This window comes from Sceloporus occidentalis, unplaced genomic scaffold (genome assembly GCF_023333645.1).
Source record: "Sceloporus occidentalis isolate IW3139 unplaced genomic scaffold, rSceOcc1.0.p SCAF_7, whole genome shotgun sequence".
NCBI lineage: Eukaryota > Metazoa > Chordata > Lepidosauria > Squamata > Phrynosomatidae > Sceloporus > Sceloporus occidentalis.
The window spans coordinates 85,911,683-85,939,556 of record NW_028316987.1 but is presented as its reverse complement, the minus strand read 5'-3'; the positions used below and the strand labels follow the sequence as shown (position 1 = coordinate 85,939,556).

The 27,874-nt window shown below is 37.6% G+C and overlaps 1 protein-coding gene across 3 annotated transcripts in view; it reads right to left on the bottom strand.

Annotated features, from left to right (window-relative positions):
• PTPRN2 (protein tyrosine phosphatase receptor type N2) overlaps positions 1–27,874 on the bottom strand; it is a 651,730-nt gene that overhangs the window by 37,964 nt on the left and 585,892 nt on the right. For all 3 annotated transcript variants that reach the window (XR_016281968.1, XM_089533554.1, XM_089533553.1), the window contains 4 exons: positions 22,735–22,882; positions 20,949–21,022; positions 10,349–10,426; positions 760–879 (listed from right to left, as the gene is read on the bottom strand). Coding sequence is in view for 2 of the 3 variants with exons in the window: in XM_089533554.1 (XP_089389680.1) it covers positions 760–879; positions 10,349–10,426; positions 20,949–21,022; positions 22,735–22,882 (420 nt within the window). In the remaining variant the exon portion in view is untranslated. The remainder of the gene's footprint in view (positions 1–759; positions 880–10,348; positions 10,427–20,948; positions 21,023–22,734; positions 22,883–27,874) is intronic.

The window sequence follows — 27,874 nt, the reverse complement described above, 5'->3', positions numbered from 1 at the left end:
CCAAAGATTTTAATGTAACAGCTGAACAACTTACACTTTCAGCAAAGCAGTGGTCAAGATGGACCATCCCAAAATTTCATTAGAGACATCTTCAATAGGTAAAATGAAATTCTAAATGTATAAATATATAGCTGTTGTGATGGTCAAATTACTAGAAATGGAGACTTCTTAAGACATATTCTTTTAAGATTTAGACACTAGGTACAGGGATCTTTTTACATGGGAGGCTGCATGGCCTGGCAGGAGAACAAAACAGATCTGCCCTAAGTTGCTTTGCAGAGGTTGTTGCTGCTCTTTGGAGTATCCTAGTTACATACATTTATAGGTCTGAACTGAAAAAACAACATCAAAAGAAAACAGTTTAATTATCAAACTGATACACAGGCTTCTTATAAGCTGTAGAACCCACAGCGGCTGTTAAACAGTTATGGTCACATTTTTAAAAAAGTATAAATCTTAATTCTTTGGTTGCTTGTACCTCTTGGAAAATCATTCTAATTTGCAAACCATATATATATATATATATATATATATATATATATATATATATGCACAGAATTGCTTTCTGCTAACCATGCTTTCAAGATATGCATAGAATTTTCAATGAAGCTGAAATGATTCAGGAACCACAAGATTGCATTTTATGGTAGACCTCAGCTCAGTTTGCAGGTCAAATCCCATTAAGCAATATTTTGCTCTGTATGAAATCAATCCACACACTTACTGTCAGGTTTACAAGCAGATATTTTGTTTAAGTACCTCGTAGATATGGTAGAGGTTTGACCCTTCATCTGGCCAATAGTGGTAGCACTGTTTGACTCCATTTTCAGCAAGGGGTGTCAGCATGACAATAACGACACAGCCGTTTTCCCAGACCATCTGCAGACAAAGAAAGACACCGTGGCCACACTGTGACTGCCTAATTACTGCATGACATGTATAATTACTGCACTCAGACACACAATCGAAATTTATTCCATTCACAGGAAATGCATTTCATTTTCATTAGACACTTTTCTCTGCAGCTGCTTCCAAATCTCTGAATAAACTGGCATCATATTTTGTTATGTTCACATGAAATATTAAAGACTCTCCAAAGAATTCCTCTAAACACTTTTCAAATAGATCCTGTGCCTCTCTTTAGAATGATCTTCAATCCTTTTTTTTTCATTTTCACACTTACAATTTTCAGAGTAAACAATAGAAAGCGCTTTTTGTAAAAAGCTGCATTGTGTTTCTTTGATGTATGCAAACCCAAGATGGGTGTGAGTAACAAAGACCATACCAATAAAGTCTGGCAACAGAAATGCTCCTAGCATGTTTAGCTTGGATTCTTTTTCTGCTTGCCATGTTCAAATATCATGAACTGAGTTGTTATACTAATGTATCAGCTATAAAGTCTGCATTCATATAAAAATAAAACCAATAGTTTTCTGAAAAGGTATTTGTGCTTAATTTATTCTCTTCCTTCTAATTTTCTCAACCACCTCAGCTGAATCCTCCAACCAATAATCAATGTGTCTGCTCATAAGCATATAAACCATAGGTTTCAGATATTACTGGACACAGGCATCAATTAACACGTGTGTCAAAAGATAATGTAACATATTCCCTTGGCTATGTTTTAATTAAAATATATGGATATCCCGAATATATGAGAACACAGACATTTTGACTGTGGGACTTCTTCACAACTGTAGTAGAATCAGAGCAATAAACAAATAAGTAATTTTTTAAAAAAGCTAAGGCATTTACAGTTAAAGATCTGCTATATGTTTTATTCACAGAAAGAATGAAACAAACCAGGATGGTATATGTATGTTACAAACACAGCCTGTGGTGAACAAAAACCCTCCAGTGAATTAATATGGAGCTGCATAATAACTAAGTCTTCATTATTATGGTGTACATTGATGCTATATTTGCATGCAATTTTCATTGTCTTTTTATTAGCATATAAAATTACCTCATGAAAGGGAAACTGATCTTTCTGAAAAGGGTTACATTTATTTCACAGAAATATTTATCAGCAACTACATTGAAATGTAAATGAAGTAAACAAGAAAAAGTGGGCATTTGGATAAGCAGTACAGAGATGCTACGTTCAATTAAAAGCTTCCTTCTTTGTGGCATGTGGATTTATTTTTAGTATATTTTCATTTATATAAAGAATACATATTTTATCCACACAGTTTTTTCATGCTAATATCTAATAAAAATTTGGGGGGTGGGGAGATATATATGTACTGTAATACACATTATATCTTTTTTTCATTTGGATGAGTAAATCTTTGTTTAAAGTACTTTATGGTGATCCTGTACTCACTCAAAAGATTTTCTCATTCCACTTAAATCAATGAGTCTAGAGAATTTTGCCACCAATACAGAACAAAGGAGAGAAAAAAGTGCTGGATTCACCCCACAAAGTAATTTTTAAAAATTACTTTTCTATTTCCTTGAAAGACCTGTATTAATTTCAGCCCCAAATTACAAGAACAACTCCACAACACTATATACATGCTGCCAACTTTGGTAATTCACAATACTTCCTAGAATTCTAAACTATGTATCTTACTTCAAAATATGTGCGGTAAAAAATGACAACAAATTGGCAGGCTAGCTGGTGCTTCGATCGCATAACGGTTTAATGTGCCTTGAGAAGGTATAGAAGCTCAATGAAGCCATTACGAAAATGAGGAGAAACATGGCTTTTATGAGTGCAATAAAAACACAATGATCTAGGTCATAAACTAATCATCTAGCAGTTGCTTGTGCTACCCAAGTGTAACATTATGAAAGCCCACTCATTTAGAGAGAGGAAGAAGAATCCTTGCTTTTTGCCAATGCGTTTCATTGGCTAAAAGAAAAGAAAAGCAGTATTTCTTTTTAGAAGAGCTGCCTTAAATCTCTGAAAATTTCCTTTAAGCATAAATCCAAATGAAAGTTAATTTAAACAAACAATTTTAAAATTACCCTAGGGTACCATATTTCTTTACAAGTCATTTTATGAAGTGCATGGCACTTGCGCTAGTAATACCAGTGAATCCCAGCAATCAGATTCTAGGATATTACAGCCATATTTAACAGTTTGAAATCTATTTGAAGAGTATTTTCTATCTTTTTTTAAATTGTATTTTCTGCTATCCACCTTTCTTAGGTTAATAGTTTGTCATTAGGGCTTCTTGGCTCTACATATTTTTTGTATCCAAGGCAAAAAAGACACCTTAATTTGCTAATGATATTTAGTCATTTATTGTTATTTACAGATATATGACTTGATGTTACTTACTATGTTATTTATTGCTACAACAATAATTTATTAATATGTTATTTCTTGTTATTATTTATTGATAGGGTTGATACATCAAAATGCTAATTGAGAGAAGTTAGTAAACTCCTCTGATTCTGATACTTTGTGATATGTACACAGAGGGAAGAAGGCCATCTTTTCAAAGTGCTTCAGTTGTGTATTCCTGAATGACAGAGAACTCTATGGTCCCATGATTTTGTCACCCTCAGCAATTGCTTCTGATAATGTTATCTGACAACTCACGCTCTCTCAGCCTCAGAGAAATTTGCTCTGAATCCCCTGAACAAACTTGCTAAGAAAAACCTGTGACAGGTTCACCTTAGAGTTGCTGTAAGTCAAAAATGACTTGAAAGCACACAACAACAACAATCATGCCATTTAAAGGACTGTAAAATCTCAATTTCTTCTCCTAAAGTTGCTTTGTCCAGGTCCTCAGTCAGACCTTCTCTCAGGACTTGTAACAATTTCACACCCGCATCAATCCTAGGGGTAGCATGGAGCAAAATAATCTCACTGGAGTACATACCACAGGCAATGTAGGGTCTCTTTAATTAGAACAGAATACCTGCAAAGTATCCAGACTTTAGAGACACTAACCAGATGGTCTACTGCAGTGGGATCACTGGGAGGATGCAGACTGCACTGAGTGACACCCAGAAGGATAGTGACATCCGGATTGGCCCTGCTCCTCCTTCGAGAATGGAGGGGCCGCATGAGGAGGCTGCTCTGCCCAGGGCTTCCTCTGCAGGAAGAAAGCCCAGGACAGAGGAGGAGAGCCTCCAAGTCGGAAGGCATGGGTAGAAGGAAGGGAGTCTGCCTTCTAAGTCCAGCATGGACCTGGAAGGCATGGGGTGGGGTGGGATGAGAAGTTAGGGAGGCAGTTTTCCAAGTCCAGCATGGACTCAGAAGGCATGGGGTAGGGTGGGGTGGGATTAAGGAGGTTGCCTTCTGAGTCCATGTTAGACTCGGAAGGTATGGGATCAGTCTCATTAGCCCTACCCCCTGCACCAGGTGATACCTAGGTGATACACTGGTATACTTCATTTCTTCCTACTCTCCAAACTAGGGTGGAACCAATAGTCTGAATTCTGCCATCTTCTCTTGACTGTTGAGGGCAGCAAATGCAGAGTTCTACTCCATTCCCTTTTGCTGAACCTGGCTGTCTATCCTAATCGGTGTTATGGGTATGGATAACCCTGCTCATTTCAGGGCAAAGTTAAATGAATGCCTTTGGGGCTAACTGATTTCTTTGAATGTACATATTTTGTCATTTTGACATGTTTTAACAGGTGAAATTATTTAATATGATTTTAGTCTGTTTGCCTTATTTCCACAAATATTATTCTTATTTCCACCAGTATTATTCACAGAATGTTTTCGGTAATTGCCCCCTGTTCTCTGTGGTTGTTGCCTGTGATGGTGGAAATGGATTTTTCACAGTTCACCATTCTTAGGGTTTTTTTAAGAGTCAAACTAATTAGAACTATAGGGTTTTATAGGGTTATAAGATCACTGTAAGTCAAGAGGGGACTTGAAAGTGAGTACACACAAAAACATGCAATTAAAGTAAGTTATGTCCCAAAGGCTTCAATAAATAGCCATAACTTGGCTTGGATTTAGGCCCATATATCAAACTGGATATTCAGCTACCCAGTTGTTTCACATCAAAAAGGCAAGATTTGCAAGCCCAAAGAAGCAGATACTTCTTAGATGCGTTTAAGAGTCAGAAATGTAGTTTTCACCAACACCTAAGCATTCAAAAGAGATCAATCATTTGGAAATATTAAAGCTCCTCCTTGTAAACCTGCTTACATAGTTGGCTGTCCATATCCACAGATTATTGATTCATGTATTCTACCATGCATGGCTTGAAAAAAAAAATATATATATATATATATATATATATATATATATATTACAAAAAGCAAACTTTGATTTTGTCATTTTATATAAGGGATACAATTTTACTATGCCATTAAAGTCAGCCCTTGGTATCCATGGATTCTGCATCCACAGATGCAATCATCCACAGCTTGAAAATATTTTAAAAATATATACATTCCATAAAGGATACCTTGACATTTTATATAAGGGAAACAATTTTAATGTGCCATTGTATATAATGGAACTTGAGCATTCATGGATTTTGGTCCTGGAACCAAACCCCCGCAGATATCACTTTTCACCTCCACAGAAAGAAAGCAATATAGATGAGAAATATTATTTTTACACTCCTCCAAATGCACGTGAGGAAGTAGACGTAAATCTACAAAAGCTCATGCTGCCAACTTCTTTCTTTAGTCTCAAAGGTACTACAAGATCCCTCTACATACTGATTCTATAAACTAACAGGCTATATCTTTGAATTGTTTTTACTATCATGGAAGACAACGCATTATATATATATATATATATATATATATATATATATATATGAGCACATGTTCTAGTACCTACTAGAGGTGCAAAGTAATTCCCATTTTCCTTAGCAAAAGGAAAAAGGGCTGGATTTCTCTGCTGTGACCTATGTTACATAACTTTACACATACTTGGCAATGTAACAGAGATGCTAAGAAATTCTGTTAGTGAATTGTGAAGATTCGTATCATGGCACTAGCAAGAGTGCCCTAATGAGCATCCCATTGTACCAATGTGCATTGGCACTCTCCAGCCGATGTTCCAATATACACAGGAGCCATTGTGTATTAGTCATATTGTGCATCGGTCACTTTGCTGGCTTCTCTAGTTACGTAACAGTACCCCTTACTTGAATAAGGATCAATTCAATTCCCTGCAGATATAAGTCCACTTACAAAGATATAAGTCCCCAAGTGAATTCTGACCCTGGACTGGTAAAGTTTAGCAGAGTGGATACCTAAGGAGAACATTTTACATTACTATTTGCTTTGTTCCATGTGCTTGGGATAGGCAATGGGAATAGTCCACCTCAGGCTAATTAATTATTTTTTGTCCCATCTAGAGCAGATCTACTGATTACATTCATAAGGAGACATTTCTGCACATCCAACTCAATACCCTTAGCTACTTCATAATATTTCTGCCTCACCTACAAGCTGTAATAGCCTCTTCCAACATGATGCTTTACACAGTGTTTTGTGTAACAATGGTCACCAGTTTCAGATAGCATGATCAATGGATAGGGATGTACCAAAAGAAGAAGCAGTTCAAAACATCCGGAGGGCACCATGTTAGGGAGGACTAACTTAGGCTAATGACAAAACTGCACATCACATCTGTACTAGTGGCTACTTTTGAAGCAGCCAGATTATCTGCTTTAGGTCCTTTAATAAAGCAGCACTGCATGACTCATCTTATATAGCATTTAGTTGGTTCTCTTTAAGTAAAGATTTGATACACTGATTTAACTCTTTACTTCAAAAACAAATGGAAAACCATCTCTATTTCATCTATAGGCCCCAATGACTTCAGAAGAGATTATCCCAAGTAAGTCTGCTTAATACTGTAGCCTTTCCTATAATTTGTAGGCTTGCCAATACAAAAAGAGTTTTTTATATTTAAAGTATGTTCAGAAATAAAAATCTGCCAATGACATTGGTAAGTTATGAAAATATTTCAAAACATTTTTTCTATAAGTATCAACAAAATGCACATATGTACTTGTATGTGTGGACACAGATGCTCTGAAATGCCTAAAATATTTCTGTTTTTTCCAGGGTGAACTAAGCATCTGATTTCTAAACACTTATGTCCTTACAGAGACACACAAGTGTAGTACAGCCCCCTCCTCCAAAGTTTCTTGTCTAAAAGATCAGCAGTCAGTCCAAGGAAATAGAAATGTATAAGATTAAGAAACAGTAAAGATGCTCTTTCATGTACCTAAGATTTACATATCTTTATTTAATATCTCCATCTATTTTAAAGCTAATTTAAAAGGATAAGATTTAGCACCAAGAAGCTAATGGGAGAAAGCTAAAATGACATTCATAATATGAAAACAAACTAATTAGAAAGCACCTCTTTGGGTCCACAGGGAAGTTCCAATGATGTGTAAATGTATTTGGTTTCCAATAGCTCATTATCAGTCAACTTACAGTAATATGCCTATGTTAGCAAATACTTGCAAAATCAGAAATTAAATTAGTGGTATGCAAATGATACCTTCTAATCTGTTACAAGTGTCATTATATTGTCCAAAGGTACAATGTGTGAATCTTATTTAAATGTATCTGTGGGCAGTCACAGAATCCAAGTACTACTTCTTGGCAAAGGAATATACACAGAATAAATTTGTGGTATGGAATCATTAATAATTTACAGAATCATTCACACCACTGTGTTCCTAAAAGACAGTAAAAAGGAATATAAGCATGGCTTTAAATAGGAGTGTGGAACCTGCTTTCCCTATGCTGTTGGATCACTCAAGAAGATAGGATTTGTAGTCTAACAAGAACAAGTTCCCAGCTTGTTTCTGGGCACAATTCAAATAGTTTTGATTTTTAATATAAAAAAGCTTGATAGGAAGAAAATCAATCAATTTGCGATGTAGTGCTGGAGAAAAGTACTGAGGATATCATGGATGGCTATGAAGACAAATAAATGGGTTCTATAACAGATCAAGTCTGAACTCTCTCTGGAAGCCAGGATGACTAAATTGAGGTGTTCATACTTTGACCACATCATGAGGAAAAATGATGAATTAGAAAAGACAATGATGCTAGGAAAGGTAGAAGGCTGTAGAAAATGAGGAAGACCACATGCAAGATGGTTATACTAAATCAGGGAGCACACAGGCCTGGACGACCCTATCACAGGGTCTCCTGGCAAGTTTCCTCAGAGGGGGCTTGCCACTGCCATCCTCTGAGGCTGCGAGAGCATGACTCACCCAAGGTCATAGCTGAGCTGGGATTTGAACATTAGTCTCTAGAGTCCTAGTCCAGCACTCAAACCACTACACCACTCTGACTAATATTTCATTAGCAGGGGTAAATTTGCCATTTTGTTACTTTTTTAAAAAATGAAAACATCTTTGGAACATGATGACAGTTATTGGAATCTTACTACAAAAATAAATCCATTCAGTTAGCATCAGTTATTGCGGTCTATAATTTAGAAGCATTTTTGAGATTAAAACGATTCTTCTAACACAGCTACCCTGTTCATTCACTTCTCTGCTCTGTTCACTCATCACCTTAAGTATTCTTTTAAGCTAAAAGCCATGGACACATTGCAAAGCATGTTGGGATGGTCCTGGTAGAGGTCACCAATAAACCTGTTGTCATCATCACCATTAACATAATTCAAGCCTGCAGAGCAGAAACAGAGAGGCCTTCTCTGCAAATTGCAAATGCTGCACCAGGCAGCCTTCCATATTCTTAAGAAAGCTTTCCCTCTGATTTCTTGTACTTTCCCTGGTCTCAGATCTCTGAACTTCCAGCAGGACTGTATAGTTGCTAACTTTCCTAGCAAATGCTTTTCACATTTGTCCTGCCTGAATTTGCTCCTTCCATTTCCTTCAGTTATTCCTTTGTGATGAGGGACTATCACAATGGAGGTTCTTTTCTGTAAGACATTGTATTTTTGGACTTTGGGACTTTTATACTTTTCCCCCCTTCAATAGATCATAAGTAGGATCAAACACTAATCAGAACAGAGACTGTGGTCAAGAAAAAAGAAGACTAGGAATGGAAAGGCCAGCGATGACAAGATTCTAAAGAGTAAAGATATACAACTGAGCACTAAAGTTAGAAATCCATTTTATTCCCCATCACCATGAACAGATGTGACAGCTAGACAGTGAAGAAAGCAGAGAAAAAGAAAACCAACTCATCTGCATTGCCGTGGTGGAGAAGAGGGCTGAGAATACCATGGACAACCAAAAAGACAAACAAATGGGTCCTTGAACAGCCTGAATTCTCTCTAGAAGCCACAAGGATTAAATTGAGGCTCTTGTACTGTGGCCACATCATGAGAAGGCATGAATCACTGGAAAATACAATAATGCTAGGAAAGGTAGAGGGCAGCAAAAAGTGGAGAAGACCACATGCCAGATGGATGGACTTTATTAAAAAGCTCACAGGCATGAATTTACAGGACCTAAGCAGAGCAGTGGAACATAGGGAGCCTTGGAAATGTCTTATCTACAGGGTCACCATGAGTTGAGGTCGAATTGAGGGCAGCTAACAACAAAGGAGTCATTTTCCACTTCCTCAGATCTCTGCCAGTGCTGTGGCCTCTAAGGGAGAGAAGAGCAGACAAGCACTACTGCCTTATGTTTGGGCCCTAGCAAATCCTGGCCTTGATGGGTTTCCTGTTGAACAGTTCAACGCTTATTCCAGTCTGTTAGCACCAAAACTGCTTCAGCTTTACAAATGTATCTCATAAACCAGCTCCCTCTGTGATGCCTATATTACCCTGATGCTTAAGTCTGGTAAAAATCATACTCGCTATGCTAACTACTTTAATCCTTAATTAATGTTGATATCAAAAAATACTGACAGCTAGTTCAGCTAATAAATTACAAAAAGTCATTTCACCTTTTGTAAGTCCTGACCAGGTGAGATTTATCAAAAACAGTCAGGAGCCAATAATATTCGATTGGTTGTGGACTTGACTGCATTAAACTTGGACAGAACTGATCAGCTGGATTTAGATGCTGATAAGGTCTTCAATTTGTGCTTGGAACCCTCAGCATGTGCTATTAGAAAAAAAGTCTAGGATCAATGGATTTGTGCATGTTGGTTTAGAATTTAAAAACATTCTTTTTGCAGATGATCTTTTGTTGTTCATTTCAAAGCTCCAATAGTCGATCCCTGTTTTGATGCAGTGATTAACAATTTTGGTAAAATATCTGTGTATTCAATTAATATTAATATCCATACCTCTAACCACATTGATACTGTCATCATATTCACACAACTTACTGCACATCTGATGTTTTGCTTACAGAACTACAGTCCATTATTTTGTTTTAATTCCACAGTACTACTGCACTGATTATGACCAATTTGCACAGTATAGGTTCAAGTTCAAGAACATGCAAATAAGGAAAACTTTTACCTGCCAAAAGTCTGTGACGGTAGAAGGCAGAGGGCCCTGAGCAGATATATATGCAGGGTTCCTAGGATCATGGTCCATCTGGAAAAATAAAATAAAATCCAGTTAGATGTAGAGTTTAAAAGTGAGGCAACAATTTGTTACAGAACTGTAGATAAAAGCAATTCCACCATTTTGCAGCTCAACTAGAAAAGCACTTCCTTCATTTCTTGAAAAGAGCAAATGTATTTTATTTTATTTTATTTCCTTAATATAAGAACTTCTTCCCTCTAAAAACAGGGCCATCAGTCTAGTGCTAAGATGTCCAGCAATCAATGGACTATTTTCTAAATAGGTAATGTGAGATCATTTAAGCAGCATTTGCTGATAGAATGCATTTAGTTGGGAGTTTCTGTGTCATAGCAACCTACAAGCCTCTTCAAACCTTTTTTTTTCAATACAGCCTATTAGGAATGCTAGGCACATTTAAGTATCTCTTCCACTTCTATCATAGCACTCAAGGGCACATGCACCTAAAAACAAGCCAAAACTGAAAAACAAACTCCTTCCTGGCCTTTTCTGGTTAGTTCATTTGTTTAAAATACAGCCTTCTAACCCTCAATAGAGGCAGTTCTGCTTAAAGACCTTAATTATTACATCTATTTCAAAGAGTGACTGAGCAGAAAGAAAGAGATCCTCAGAAACAAAGCCTTGGAGAGTAAATAGGATTAGGTAGTTACAAAGAGTGTTTTCAAACTGATGGGTGGGTTTCTGGTCCTAAATCTTTGGCCCCATTCTCCTGATAAGGACAAGATCTGCTGATGGGAATTTAACCATAAGAACAAAAACCCATTGATTGTAACTCTTGAACAGAATTCTCCTTTCTACCTCCTTCCCTCTCACACACATGTTCACCCAAAAAAGCCCAAAATTCTATTTGCCATTACAAGTGCACAAAAATAATTTATATTAACAAGTACTGTATTGAATCTTAAAAGTAGTGAATCTCAACATGCATTTGGGTTTTATTGAAATGGTAACTAAGGTCCAAAACATACTGCAGAAATAATCCAATTCAAGACTTCTTTAACTGTCTTGGCTCAATGCTAGGGAATTCTGGGAACTGTAGTTTTGTGAGACATTTAGCCTTCTCTATCAGAGACCTTTCGTGTCCACAATAAACTACAATTCCCAGAATTCCCTAGCACTGAGCCAGGGCAGTTAATGTGGTCTCAAACTGTGTTTTAGACCTAAGGGAACCTAACATCACAATGAAATATAAAAAGCTTATAATCACTCCCTATATTAGGTGAGAGATGTGTGACTGAACTCTCAAAAGCATAACTCTGAAATTCAGTTTGTGAGAGGCTGCTGACTTGGGTGTGAGTGTGATATATTCCCTGAACTATTTTACAATATAAAATACCCTCTATAATTCTGTCCCTCCGAAGTAAGGATATACAGGTTTTTGCTTTGCATTTTTGTTTTTTGTTTTTGTTAGACCAAAATCATATGGAAGACAGAAGCTTGCTTTCTGCTGCTCAAGAGACTAGGACACATAGCAATGGATTCAAACTGCAGGAAAAGAGATTCCACATATACATTAGGAAGAACTTTCTGATGGTAAGAGCTGTTCAATAGTGGAATACACTGCCTTGGAGTGTGATGGAGTCTCCTCCTTTGGAGGTTTCTAATGGAGGCCAGATGCCCATCTGTTGGGAGTGCTTTGACTGTGTTTTCCTACATGGCAGGGATTTGGACTGGATGGCCCTTGTGATGTCTTCCAACTCAATGATTCTACCTCATGCAGCAGCATGAACAGAATTATGACTGAAGAAATGTTATGGAATGAAGTTATGGCAAACGTTTTAAGTCTAAGGACTATGGATCACTCTTAAAAGATACTACTACAGTCTCACCCTCAGAAGGCAGAAGACCTGCCCCCAGAAGTCCTATGCTGCTGCTGCCGCCGCCACCTGCCAGATGTCTTGCCCCTGGCACCAGGTAACAACCATGCGGGAATGCCTTTGAATTTGGGCACTTGGTCTCTAAAAGGTTCGACAGCATTGAGGATAGTGGAAATCCGCCCTTGTGGTAAAGTGTTATACTGTGTTTTGTTCTGTTTGTTCATTCTCTAAAATATCTAAATAAATGCTGACATTTCAGAGACAGGAACCAGAATAAAAGGCCGAAACAACAACAGCCAAAAAGTAAGAGACAAACCTAAATAGTCAGGAAAAAAGTGGTACTTTCACAGAAGAAAGATGTCTAAAAAGTCTACAGTCGGGATAATGCCATTCTTTGACTTACAGTACAAAATCAACTGTAGTCAGAAAGCAGCAGTTCAGAGCATTACAAACATTACAATGAGGAAATATTGGTCAAATGTGTTATCAAGTGAATAATCCAGATGGTTGCAATTATTGAATTCTAGTAAACAGAAAGCAACTGTGGAAAAAAACACATTCTGGTTAAGATTGGAAGTTGTCAACTATTACAGAATAGATGAGAATGTTTTTGTATTATGCTATATTATGGGGCGGGAATTGTCCAGCTCAGATGTTGCTGAACTATTAACTCCTAGTAGCTCTTTGTCATGACAGCCAGTAGCAAAGAATATGGTAACTACAGTTCAACAGTATCTTGAGGGCCACACAATTTCATCTCATTATACAAATCCAAGAGTCACTGTGGCAGAGTGTTCTGAGTGCTTGACTAGGACTCTGGAAGACAGGGTTCAAAGCCTGCTCCAATGTGGAAACTCACTAGCCTCACCCCTCTAAATAAATAATGGCAAGAAAGCCCTGTAATAGTTTCTCCTTAGGGTTGCCATTAAGTTGGAAACAACTTGAAGACACACAGCACCCACATACAGGTGCATAAGTTTGATCATGGGAGTTTCCAAACTCAGTTTGTTATCTAAAGGAACAAAAATAAAAACTACAGAAATGTTTTGGACCTGATCCATTAAATCATTTTGTATGAACACTTCAGATTTCTGTAAATATTTGCCTTATAATGCATACTTAGTAACCATTTTAGACTAAATTTAGACCTTAGTTGACATTCTGAATATTTTTAAATTCTGTATTAATCAATAAATATTGTCATTTTTTTTAAAAAAATAGTTTTAGGGTCCATTCTGCAGGTATAGGTACTACTATTCAATATTATGTTTCATTCAAATCAAAAGTGAAATCATCAACAAGAACAAGAGCAACACTGGGTAGATTTTTCTAGAAAAGCAAGAAATGAATCGCTATTTGCTTCTATTACATAATTTCAGTAAATGCACATTTAAAAGTTTCCCACCATCCATTACTGAAGCTGAGCACATCAAGCAGGAGAAAGGTTATCATTCTTGTTTAGGAAATATCTATGTTCTCAGGGAAAAATTATTACATTAAAGATATGGCATTCACCACCAAAAAGAGAACCCTATCTGGACTGAGGTCATTGTGCAAGGAACACATACTTATATTACTCTCCCAATATTACCACCTCCCTCCACATATATGTTGGATGATAAGGGTTTTCTTTATGCTAAAAACTCCAGCCAACACTAAAGTACTATAATAATGTTGCAACCAGTGTTCAGCCTCAGCTTACACATTTCATAGTGCTGGAAGTCCAACACATAAACATATATATGAATAAAGACTTGGAGACACAAAAACACTGAAATTAGCATAGCCCACAATTCAATTCGAGACCCAGCATGGCGTAGTGGTTTGAGTGTCGAACTATGACTCTGAGGACCAAGGTTCGATTTGAAGCTCCGCTATGAAACCGACTGGGTGGCCTTGGGCAAGTTACATGCTCTCAGTCTCAGGGAAAGGCAATGGCAAACCTCTTCTGAACAAATAATTCCAAGAAAATCCCATGACAGGGTCATTTAAGAGTTATCATAAGTCAGAAACAACTTGAAGGCATACAACAAAAATTCAATTCAGTTGAAATGAGAAGTTTTAAGAAGTATAGACATATAACCCAAACCTGTTAAGCTACTTTAAATTGTTTGACTGTACCATGCATGATGGCAGCATGAGTGGTGCTATATACTGGGTGTGTATACCCAAAGCCATTCAATTTTCCTACACTTGGCACTAACATGCTGCCAAATGTGGGGAAACGGAATGGCTTTGTGTATACATCGCCATCATCTCTGCTGCTACCTCTCACACAAATCTATCTTGATAGAGACGGAATGAAAAAAATGTTGGCCCATTTAAATGTCTTGAAGATACTTGCTTTTCCTTCCTTTATTTGCCCCCCCCCCCAACACACACACTTGAACTTTTGATATCTTAAAACAAGACTGCTGGAGTGACGAGACACCAGACAAGCAACAAACAGAGACTGGAAACATTTTTAGAAGTTTTAGGATGGAGGTTCACAAATGGGACAAAAGGAATCAGGAAGAGAAGTACACAGTGAGCAGGTTTTTAGTCAAGATGTTTTGGCCAAGATCTCCAGATCAACCTAATAGCAACATTTTCCTGTTTCTCTTTATACCAAAGCTCTATTCAAACATTGCAAAACTGTAACTGTGGAAGGGATGTCTGTGCCAGCTCTGCCCTTGACCTTCCTGCATTGAACAGGAAGAACACAAGAACATACAAAGAGACCCTGCTGGATAAGATCAAAGGTCTATTTAGTTCAGCATTCTGTTCCCACAGTGGGCAATTATATACTTATGGGAAGCCCATAAGCAGGACATAATGGAAATAGCAGTAATAGCCTTTTGCTCATGTTCTCCTGCAATTGGTATTCAGGGGCATATTGTTGTTGTTGTGTTCCTTCAAGTCATTTCTGATCATATCATCTTGGCAAGATTTGTACAGAGCCAGTTTGCCTTTGCCTTCTTCTGAGGCTGAGAGAATGTGACATGCCCAAGGTCACTCAGTGGGTTTTCATGGCTAAACAGATATTTGAATCCTGGTCTCCAGAGGTTAGCCAGCATGGCATGGTTGTTTGAGTGTTGGACTATAACTCTGGAAACCAGGGTTTGATTCCCCATGAAACACATTGGGTGAACTTAAGAAAGTCACATGCTCTCAGCCCCAGGAGAAGACAATGGCAAACCTCCTCTGAACAAATCTTTCCACGAAAACCCTACGATAGCTTTGGCTTAGGGTCACCATAAGCTGGAAACAATTTGAAGGCATACAACAACAAACTTCCGAGTCACAGTCCAATACTCAAACCACTACACTATGCTGGCTCTCATTCAGAGACACACTGGCTCAGATAGCTGGAAAAAAAGAAAAGCCATAACATCCAGTAATCACTGATGGTTTTATCTTCCATGGTGTTGATCCTGGGCTTTCAAAAGCTGTGTCAGCTCAGCTAAAGCTCTAGCAGTTTCACCAAGGCTTATGCATGGCCCCTTGCCATACATATTGTGCCATTCTAGGGAAATATAGAAAAGATTATCACCAAAATGCTGGCACTGGGCAATAATATGTGTTAAGCCAGCCATGAAAACAATGATTGTGTGAAATTGGAAGATAAACCTTCTGTACCAACGAAACAGGTAAACATGGCTCAAGACCATGGATTAAGTAAAGGATTGGATTCCCTACTTAAATCTTCATTAAACACAAATGCACCGATGCACTGTCCTGATTTCCTTAGGAAAAAAGTGTATAATAAAAATGTGATGCATTTTTAGACAGAGAGAAACCTTATCAATCAACTGTGTCAGCCTCAACTACCATATATACTTGACTATAAGTCAACCTCATGTAAAAGTTGAGGGCAAATTTTGGGGCCAAAATTATGGATTTTGCTATGACCCGTGGATAAGTCGAAGGTAAAATTTAGGGGCACATAGCAAAGGATCTAAAGGATGAGGCAAAGCAAAACAATGTCAAAGAACTTACAAAATTCCAGCAGACATAACTCTTTGTACTTATTTTTAAAGGTGGATGGATGAGAGAGTCGAGGGGGTCAGTGCTTTTAGGACAGATTAGACTCTTGCTTTTCACCAGGAGATGAAACTCTTCTTTTAAATAAGAGTTAAGATACAGTATCTACATTGACCCATGGATAAGTTGACTCAGGTTTTTTGGGTAAATTTTTGATCTAAATTTCTAGACTTATACATAAGTATATACAGTATATTCCCTTCTATGTCAACAGTTCCTGGTTAAGGAAAATATATGAGAAAAGGTCCAATATGCAGCCAGATCAGTGCCCACCAAAGATAAGACCAGAATTGGAAGCTAGTGTTGATAAAGAAAAATGCACAACTTAGCCAAAGCTTATGAACCACTGGAGCCTAACTAGGCTATTAGATCCAATTAAGTAAACATTCTCAAAATCTCAAAATCAAGTAAACTGATGTAACCTAGCCGGAAATATACATTAATGCAAGTTTTATCTAAATGTTTGGGCTATTTAAGATTAACTTTACAAACAACCACTAAGGATCTCAAGATCTTTAAAACACAGAATAATAAACTGGTGTTATGTGAAATCTGCATGTCATGTGTTGGACTGTGACACTGGAGATCAGGGTTAGATTCCCTGCTCAGCCATGGAATCCTAGGGGATGACCTTGGGTGAGTCATAGTCACAACCCCTGAAAATCCTGTGATATGTTCTCAATAAATTGGAAAGAACTTCAAGGCACACAACAGCAGCAACAACAACAATGTTAAATTCTAGCAGATAACAACAACATAGCAAAATTCTAGACGATAATACATCTTCAACATCAAAGCATAAATCTGAGTGCATACTTAAACTTCAAAGGGCCATACAAGAGACCAAATCTTTTTGTCTGAGCTTCAGTACTAAGGGGCTCGACAGACAGGCACTTTGCGCCGGCCTGGGCCTGACCTAGGGGTGCACGGGGGCTGAGCATTTACATGCATTTACATGCTCAGCAACCCTACCGCGCACCCTGGCTGCCACCATTGCACGCACCCGTCCATATGAGGCACACAATTATGACATCCTTGCGGTGCAGCACTGAAACAGCGCTGCATGGACATCATCATCGCACATGAGCGTGCCAATGGCACCCCGTGTGTTGCCTAAAAAAACCACCTGGGAGTGGGTTCTTTTTAGGCCTCCCGGAGTCCGTGGCGTTTGGTTGCTGTGGTCTCCATTGCAATTTGTATAGCTCCTAAGTCCTGAACTCCTGTCCCTCCATCTGTGCATTTTCCTGTGGGTGTTACTACTCCAGTAGAGTTCCAGCATGAGAAAGGGTGAGAGAAATGGTCACACTGAGATTGTGTGAGCATAAAGTAAAAAAGGCTATGAATATTCTTTTCTGTAGGGAATTTGTGCAAGGTGGAACAAGACTACCTTTGGATCCCAGTGGAGGAGGGGGGTATTCTCAAAATCCCCGAAAAGCTATATGTTTGCTTACCTTTGTAAAATAATGCAATGGAAGGGGACCGTGAGAGGTTTGGTTTGGTTTGGTTTTGGGAGAGGGCTGTTAGAAATTCATGGGCCATTCTTTGGTTCTCCAGGTCTTGGACTGATGTACAGTCTAAACCTTTGCATGTAGCCCCCCCCCCCACCTATAGTCCTTCCAGATGACTGCTTTCATGCCCCCTCCCTTGACAATTCTGGTCTAAATAGTTCTCTTCCGCTGCTTCCAATGGGAAGGAAACCATTTTTTAAAAAGTAAACCTAAGAGGAAAGAAATACAAATGCCACTCTGCTTTCTATTCTGGCACCAGCCTGGGAGCATCTAAGAAATACTGGAAGTGAAGCACTTCAACTTGGAGTACTGTCACAATAGGCTTTGTTTTGTATAGTACTATTGTCAATCCCAGACACAGTGTTTCCATGTTGCAATTTTTCCCATTTTTCTAAAAAGGCAAAAAGTTAACTCAGATATAAAGAAAATATTTAAGGCAGACATAACACTACTGTTATTCTTCTGCTTCTCCTTTCAAAATAAAAATGGCACAGGAAAAATGTATTTATCTTTATTCCTGAATTTTAAACAAAACAGGTTTAAATCTTTTTTTTAAACTATAATGAAGTAAAATATATAAATTTGATTTTCAATGTCATTATGAATTTCAGAGTCTATTCTTGGTGATAAAATTTGTATGCTGTGTTTGAACAAACTGTCATGTTAATCACATTCCTCAGTCTGGTGGCTTCAATAATAAGCAAGCTAAAGGGTAGGTAGTATTTTTTTAATGTAGTTGATGGATTGCCCCCTCCCTCTCCAACACCCTTGGAGGAAAAAACAGAATTCCCATTTACTTTCATGACCTCTGATTTAAAAGCAAAGATTGCACATTATTTACTACTGGATGATTTCCCTGAAATTTAATGAGGACTAAGTACAAATATGACAGATGTAATTATCACAGTTTTATTCTGCACAGTCAGGGTCTCCTTGTGCTGTAATTGCAAGCTTTTCATTCAGCTGCTGGCAGCAGACTTATTATCATAGTATTTTATGTTATTTCAGAGAACAGGAAAGAAGACTTCCAGCTTAATTTTATTCCATGGAATTGCTAAACATCCTTTCTTCCCAGCTCTGTATTAGTATATATGAGTGTGTGTGTGTGTGGGGGGGGGGGGATCTGCAAGATTTTGATCAGATCTCTTTGCAGAGTTTGTTCCATGTTGTTTTTCAGTGCACAAAGTATACCCCCTGGATTTTCATAGCATAATGGGAAGGGAGAAAGCTACTATGCATTTTTAGAAAGAAAGGAACATGCGGGCAGGTGGCCAACCCATTGTATAGAGCAAAGACAGCCCCCTCCCCCTTTATCATGTATTGCTTTACTCATTTAGACTCAAGCCAAGGTTGAATGAGCCCCAGCTGGAGGCTGGACCACTGAACCTGAAGCTGAAAATGCAAAGTTCTAAGCACACTCCCTTTCCAAGGCCTGAATATAATTGCTTCGTATTAAATTCTGGTTTTATCAGGCATTTTTGTATTTTTTAGTTACAGCATTATTCATTCTCCATTTGGAATATATGGTAATTCACATCTAAATACTTTTAAGAACATATGCATCAAACTCATGATATTATTGGCATGATAATTACTCAAAACTGTTAGAAGTCGAACAGTGGTAGCATTTTTTAACAGGCTGATGGTAAAACCTAAAGTAGGCGTGAAAATGAGATACACCGATATTTGAAATCTCCTCTGAAGATTCACACATCTGCTATGCTTCACTGGTCATTTCTCAACATACTTAGTTTTACCACGGGTAAAATTCTCAAACAGAAACATAATATGCACAGGGAAGAAAGTTTTGTCTCATCAGTATGAAAGTTAACAGAACCTTTAACAGTTTTAACAGTTAACACAAAAGTTTCCATTATGGACTTAGAAGTTTTCCTGCATGTCATATTTTTTTATTATTACTATCACTATTTATAATGATTGTTTTCATTATATTTATTTATATCCTGCCTCTTTCGAAGTCTGGAACTCAAGTCACCTTAAAAAGACAAAATAGATATAGCTAAAAGAAAATATTCACATCATGCAAAAGTGAAAAATATATTAAACTTATCAAAAGCCTTAAAAGCACCATAATTATGAAGAAAAAACAACAAACACAGACAAGACAACATTTTATGAAAGGAAGAACAGCAGGGGGACACTAATCTAACCTATCTGGTTCCAGAGTTCCAGAGTTTGGGAGCAGCCACTGAGAAGACCCTTTCCCATGTTCCCACCAGATGAAGCTGTCAGAGTGGTGGGATAGAGACAAGGGCTTCTCCAGATGATCTGAGAACACAGCCAGGGCCAATAAGGCCCTTCACATAATCTAGATCCAAGCCATATACAAAACACATTACAAAATAACACTGGATTTCTACAGCTTGAAAATAATTAGCATGATTAAAAAAGCAGAGCCAGAGAAAACACAACTATTGTGCCACTAATGACCTATATATTTGAGTCACTGAACTTTACTCTGGTTTGGTCTGGATGAACTAGAATTTTAAAATATTCTAATCCCATTTATGGAACCCTCAGTTTGCTTTAAAGTATGCTTCAGTATAGGAAACTACTAACAACAAAGAGGAAACAGATTGCTTCATGGACAGATTTCAAAGCAAGATGAAGCCACGCAAAAACAACATTTACAGGTCCTTATAGCATAATGACTAAGAATTTACTGAGGTCCAACGAAAGGAAGGCTGGACTAGACTATCTTAATTATTACAGTACATTACCTTAATTATTATAACACAGCACCAGAGAGGCATCATGGTGCCACACGCCATCTGGAGTGGCGTCCGGCGTCATGGCATCCTGGTGGCGTGGTCATCTGGACACAACACTCTGACTCCAGCCCCAGGCCAGCACAAAGTGCCGGTCTGTACAGGGCCTAAGATCTAATATTAATCTGCTTTTATCTTCTTAAATTATTTCACATTTCCTTTGAGAGCTAAATGTTTGTACAGCCGCTTAGTGACTACTGCTAATACCAAACAAGAACACCAGAAAATATTTTGAATAATTTGTAACATATGATTATGAAAACTATATGCAGGTCTAAGAGCTGCTACCAAGACTGGTATCAAAATTAATCTTTACTTATATTAACATTAACTGCATCAGAACTAAACAATGACTAAAGAATAGGGGAAAGTAATTTGTTTTTGACAACATACTTACTATTGGACTTGCATTGATGTAATCTGAATTGTCATGACTGTTTTCTGCTTTCAAACATATTCTGCAGTGATCATCTGACAAAAAACAGAACAGCAGTATTTTATGATTTTAATACATATTTTTCAAAAATTAGGTTTGAACCATTCTAAATTTGTAGCCCTCTGGAATACTATTTTCAGTAAAATGCTATTTAAAATTAACATGCCACATTGAGGAATAAATCTACATTGCAGGAATACCAACTAATGGTCTTGATAGTTAAAATATTTTTAAAGCCTCTTCTACTCTGTTTTTTTCTAATTCAACATAATACACTTATTCCATATATCACCACCGCTCCTTGAGAGGAGGAACAATCTACATGCATTTTCTGTTACCATGATTGCTGAAACCATGGTTGTAATTCAGATACAGGTTGATAAAGGTAGTGCATGGATTTTTTAAATTTAATTTTATTGCATTCAGATGTGGTGAAAGAGTGCATCTCTTGAAATGCCCTGTGCAGATACATTATAAGAATTGACTGCTCTGATTGGAAATGAAACACCAATTTATATCTTTTTACCAAACACTTAAATTTGATGTTATGTTTTTTTGTAAGAGAGCATCTCTCTAGGAGCTGTAGTGAAGTCCACCAAATTCACTTAAGGCCCCAATAAGGTCCATGTTTCAGATTTAGCATCCTCTGATACATATCATTAACAATACCAAGTTATCCCACTTAATCTCTGAATGAGCAAGACAGTGCTTAAGACTGTGGTCAGAAATGCAATTTAGATAAAAATCATAATTTCTATCCCTCCAAGCATATAGCAGCCAATGTCTGCCTCAGGGCACAAAACTATACATTCTATAGTACTGTATAATATATGGCCTGAGTCAAGCTTGGGCCCTTTTGCTGGTCTTGAACTCGAAACCACAAGGTTGCGAGTTCAAGACCAGCAAAAGGGCCCAAGCTCGACTCAGGCTTGCATCCCTCCGAGGTCGCTAAAATGAGTACCCAGACTGTTGGGGGCAAATTAGCTTACTTGCTAATTAGCTTACTTGCTGTTCACCGCTATGATCTTTGGAATAGCGGTATATAAATAAAAAGAAAGAAAGAAAGAAAGAAAGAAAGAAAGAAAGAAAGAAAAGATGGCACATTTAACAAAAAGCATAGCTTAGCTAATGGAATCATCAGGTATGTGGAAAAGAGCTGTGCTGCTTTTAGCTTTACAGAAAAATAACTGCATCTTCTAGGAATATACACACCTTGGCCATTCTTGGCTGTGCTTTTAATCTTAAACCCAACACAAAGAAGAGCTGCTTTATAAGCTTATCTACTGAAGCCAACAGGTGCTGATTCACTATAGCTGAAAATCAGATGAATAGCTCAAGCAGTTCTAATTACAAGCTGATAGTATTATACACTTTAGATGAATGTAATTGTGTTCAAAAACTTAACCAAAGTTCTTTCCAATCAATGCCAGCATTTCTGTCCACACGGAGAAAGTGCATGTGCCATGAAATTAACACTTTTACATGAAGCTAGACAAAATAACAAATTGCTGTTATCATGTCAGAAAGTAGTGCAAAACAGCCATATATTTCTCAAGCAGCAGCCGTTATAAACAATCTGAAGCACACAGCAGGACAACAAAAATAGGTTTAAGTATTTGCTGCCATGGTTTTCTTGAAGAAAGTGACTAATACATCTTTGCTCTTCTCCTACTAACCATAAGTCACTCTGCAATGGTGGGCAAATGGGAAAGCAATAAGTAACCCATTTGAATTAAATGATACCTACATGTTACTACAATTTGTGAGCGATTCTTCTGGACATTTTCTTCCTTGTGTGCAATGGTCATTGCATTAGGTTCAGCCTGATAAGCACAAAGCGCTTCCCATTCTTTCTCCAGACGATTCTTGTTCTTCAAGTGGTCTTCCATATAGGACTGAAATTAGAGGGATTAATAACTGTTCTTTGTATGTTCCATACTGTTATTCCATTTAACACATGAATGAACTAAAGAGAACTGTTTTTTTTTAGTTTCCGTCCAATGAACTGCTTGACTACTGCTGCATCACTGTAGACTTATGGGATTTGGATTTCTCAGATATCAGCCTACATAGCATATTATGTAGCATATTACATAGGATATTGTGTGAGAGAGATAAGTTTGAAAACAACTTGTGATATTGCCATGGGAGAAGGCAGAGAAGAGAAAATACTTCTCCATCTCTTGGGTACACCAAAAATATTGCAGAAGTGAGGAAAGCAGAAAGAAGGGCCACTTTTACTAACTCAGTAGTTGTGTAGTTCAGAGGCAGGGCACAGATGGTAATAAAATCAAGAGAACACAAATACAAAGTAACACCAAGGGGCAGGTGTGGAATCCAGTGTGAAGTGCACGACGTTGGAAGTGTTCTGATAGTTAAGAATAATACTAAGAACATTTCTATAAGGTGGAGGACTTATATCTCAAGCTCACAGCTTGGGTGTTTTCCTGGATTCAGGTCTGAGCCTGGATGCTCAGGTTTCAGCAGTAGCCAGGAGTACATTTGCACAGCTAAAACTAGTGCGCCAGCTGCACTTGTTCCTTGAGATATCAGATCTGGCTACAGTGCAGTTTTGGTTGCATCTCATTTGGACTACTGTAATGCACTCTACGTGGAGCTACCTATAAAAAATGTTCAGAAACATCAATGCGTTCTAAAAAGCTATGGCCATATGGCCAAATTGCCAGTTGGGGCCAGTTACAGGGAGCATATAACTTCCTTGTTAGTATAACTCACTGGTTACTGGTTCATTTCTGGGCACAATTCAAAGTGCTGTTCATGAAACCCTATATGGCTTATGTCTAGTCTATTCGAAAGACCGCATTTCCTCATAAAACTGGCAGAGTCTTAGGATCTACAGGGAAAGCTTTCTCTTGGTTCTACCACCATCACAGGCTCACTTGGCAAAGACATGAGAAACAGCCTTCTCAGTGGCTGTCCCCACATTCTGTAACCCTTCTACAGCAGACTATGCTGGTTCCCTCAAGTCTTGGCAGGCAAAGACATTTTTGTTTTAATGTGTAAGCAGGGGAGCTTCTTACTGGGAAGTGTGTTTTATTTTATTTTTTATCTTTTGTATATCTTTTAATTTTATACTGTTTAATGTGTGCGTTTTCAATTCCTTTTATTTATTTTTTAAGGTATTTTTTTTAAATTGTCTTTCTTTGGAATCTGCCTTGGGTCCCACCCTGGGAGAAAGAGAGCATACAAACAAACAAACAAACAAACAAATACATAAGCAAGCCTATTCCTGTTCATTGGCAGGTTGTCTCCAACCCCCTCCCCCAAATTCAGTCCACCCTTGGAAACAAAATTCCTCCACATTACAAAGTGATCAGACAACTAGTCTTAAAACTGTGGTTTGCACACAATTCTATTTCATCTATACATATTTTACAAAAAAGAGAGGATAATCAGAGAGTTCAAATCAGCATAAATAAATAAATATCTGATGCTATGCCCAAAAGACATGTTGGAATTAGTTGTTAAATAGCTTATTTTTTACCCAATGTGGCAAAATACCAGTTTATAATATTAAAGGAAGGTATTTCGCTTTCTAAAGTGATAACAGAACTTGGCAAACTTGACTGAGAAGCCACATGTCTTTACATAAAAAGCAATCTAAAAGAATACTTTCACAAGTATGAAATATTTCTTCCTTTATGATAAAGTGTCCTTCCATTTATATAAGTATTAACATAAAGGTCAAGACCTTGTATAGTTCTGACTACATGACCTTACATCAGCCTCAATTATTCCTGATAGTTGGGAAGCAGGAGAAAAGGCAACACTTATGTGAGAATGCCTTCAACTATACATCTGTACATATTTCACATATCCTAGTCTTATATCAGTAATAAAAAAGAATAAAACACTTTAAGAGTCAGAAAATCTTTTGCCTCGTTGCTCCTAAAAGAAGAGATAGATGAGGTACAAAAGGCAGAGAAAAGATTCTTAAGACAATTTCCAAAGAAGAGCCATCCATTAAATAAAAGCTGCAGTTACAAGCATTACTTCTCATTACACATAATGAACCAACTGATTGCAACAGTTTCTATGGCTCCATATAGACAGGCCAAAATAAAGCTGATTTGGGTCACTTTGGATGCATGTGTCCTAAGAGTCTGGAAGCTGCACCAAAGCTGTGCTCCAGTCCTTATGACTGGATTGTGGCTTCGGCGCCGCTCCTGGACTCTTAGGACACATGCATCGTTTAAACACCATACCTCCAAAGTGACCTGAAGCTGCTTTATTTTGGCCTGTCTGTATGGGGCCAAAGATAGCCACTGGGAAAACACATGGCAGTTTGGTTTTGATGAGTGGTTGCTCTGAATTAAGAACATGGGTGGAAATTCCCCATCATTACTAAATAACTTTTTTAATAACCTTCAAAAAACAATCAGAAAAAATCAACTAACATACAATAACATATACAATAACAAATAACGCACACACAGCCTTATTTTTTTTTTGGGGGGGGACCCAAAGAACAAAAAACCAACCAATAGTACCACTAAATGACTTCCTATCCTCTAATTTTGGGCTATTTTTGGGTTATCCTAGTCATTTTACTACCTAAAAAAGTAAAATAACATAATATTCTTTACTGCAAGTAAATTTATCATATTTAGATTACGTGAATATTAAAGAAACAAGGTCTTTACCTATTTAACAGCATCTATTTCCATATGTATATATGCATATATAGCTATATGATTTTATTAACATAGTCCTACTTTACCACCTGCACTGTTATTTGAACCCAATTTGATCTTAAACATTATGTCATTGGTATCCAATCTTTTTAAAATTTATGTATGGAACTATATCTGATCAGTTGGGGCTAAAAACCTCAAGATCAAGTTGACCATATAACGAAAACATTGTGTATATGCATATATGCCTTTAAATCACCTGTTGACCTATAGAAAACCAATGAATTTTATATGGTTTTCTTAGGCAAGGAATACTCAGAGGTGGTTTGTCACTTCCTTCTGAAATATAGGCGTGTTCCAGATGCGCCAATAGTATGTGCTCGGCATGTACAAAATGGCGGCGCCCATTCTACATGTGCGTTGCCATTTTGACGTAGCGGACGCTTAGCGTCCGCACATCGCAGCGTGGAAATGACGCCACAAGTGCGCCATTGGCGCCTTGCAGTGTCATTGCTGCGCCGCAAAAAGATTCCCTGGCGCAGCAAACACCGGCGCCGGCAAAACACCCTTTTGGGCAGTCTGTAAAGCGCCAAAGCTAACTGGTTGTTGTTCTCCCACCCAAGCACTAACTAGGGCTGACCCTACTTAGCTTCCAAGAGCAGACAGGATCTGGTGCCTTTAGAGTTTTTAGGCCTCATAACATTGGTCTAATCCAATATAACAGTTATTGTGCTTTTGTCCAGACCACCATTCTAACATACATAGGCTGGCATCCTGTGGTTACTCCCAACTGGAGTATAGCTGTTCAATCACTTGCTGAATGGTGAAATTCAGTTGATTTAATGGGTCTACTCTAGTCAGGACTGCAAAAGAATTAAAGCCATTTACACAAAAGGTCCATTTCATTTCAAGTAAACACAACTATGACTGCAACCTCTCTTATATTACTCCCTTTTCTCCATAGGATGTATGGTAATAAGTGATGAAGCCATTGTATTTTACTATTACTTTCTAACAGTTTAGAAAATCTCGGGTGTCATCCTTCTAACTTTTCCATGAACAAATGAATTTGGATATTTCTTGCAAAGCAAATAATGTTTGCTGGTATGAAAATGCCGTCTGATGTATTGTCTGTTTCTGTATAAAACTTTCATGGACATTTTTGTGCTGGTTTATGGAAATCACATCTGTCAAGGGGAGTCAAGATTTTTTTTAAAGGCATGTGAAGAAGTAGGAAAGGTGTTAATAGAAAAAAATGCATTTAATGCCACTGAGATATTTTGGATTATAAGATTTGTCTCAGTAAATGAAGCAAAGAACACTGGTACTTGAATGCCACAGTGACATGATGCCTTTGGTGTTTCCAAGGTGCCATGGTACAGTATTATTTTGATGTGAAAGGATTATCCCATTAGAATAAAAGACATTTGGCACACATAAGAAAAGAGACACTTAATAAGAGAGATTTTCAGAGATTATATAACAATCCTTTCTGAAAATAAAAAGTTATACAATATCTTCAAAGCTTAAGCAGCATCTGGTTTCTGTTGGCCCGATAAGCCCTACACATCTGTACAGAACCCTACAGTACTATAAATGAAGGTCTGTGAGAAGACTTGAATCTGTTTTTGAATTTATACATTGGCTCATCTAGTTATTTGACAGGCTTAATACATAGGTCTTTGTGTTTTCAAAATTTAAACAAAAAGTTGACAAAAAGTTGTCACTAAGTTTGAGTCTTCCTTATCACAAAAGCTTGGCGACCAGAGGTGTTTTGGATTTTTTTTTTTTGTATTTTAGAATAACTATATTTGCATATACAGTTCACCCTCTATATCCCCAGATTCAACCATGCACAACCTGAAAATATTTTAAAATATTATCCCAAAAAGCAAACTTTGATTTTACCATTTTATATAAGGAACACAATTCTACTGTGCCATTACATTTAGTGGAACCGGAGCATCTACAGATTTTGGTATCCAATGGTATCCTGAAGTCAAACTCCAGTGGTTACCAAGGGCCCACTGAACAAACATAATAAGGTATCCTGAAGATGGGACCGAAGTCTAAAAACAATTTTTTGGTTATGTTTCATAGATACATAGCCCAAATGCACAATATTTTCAATAATCTGTGCATGACACAAAATTTGTGTCCATTGCACAAGCAGAAAACAAAAGTGGTACTATCTGAGCCACCTTTGAAATGAAAAAAGGTTTCGGAATATTT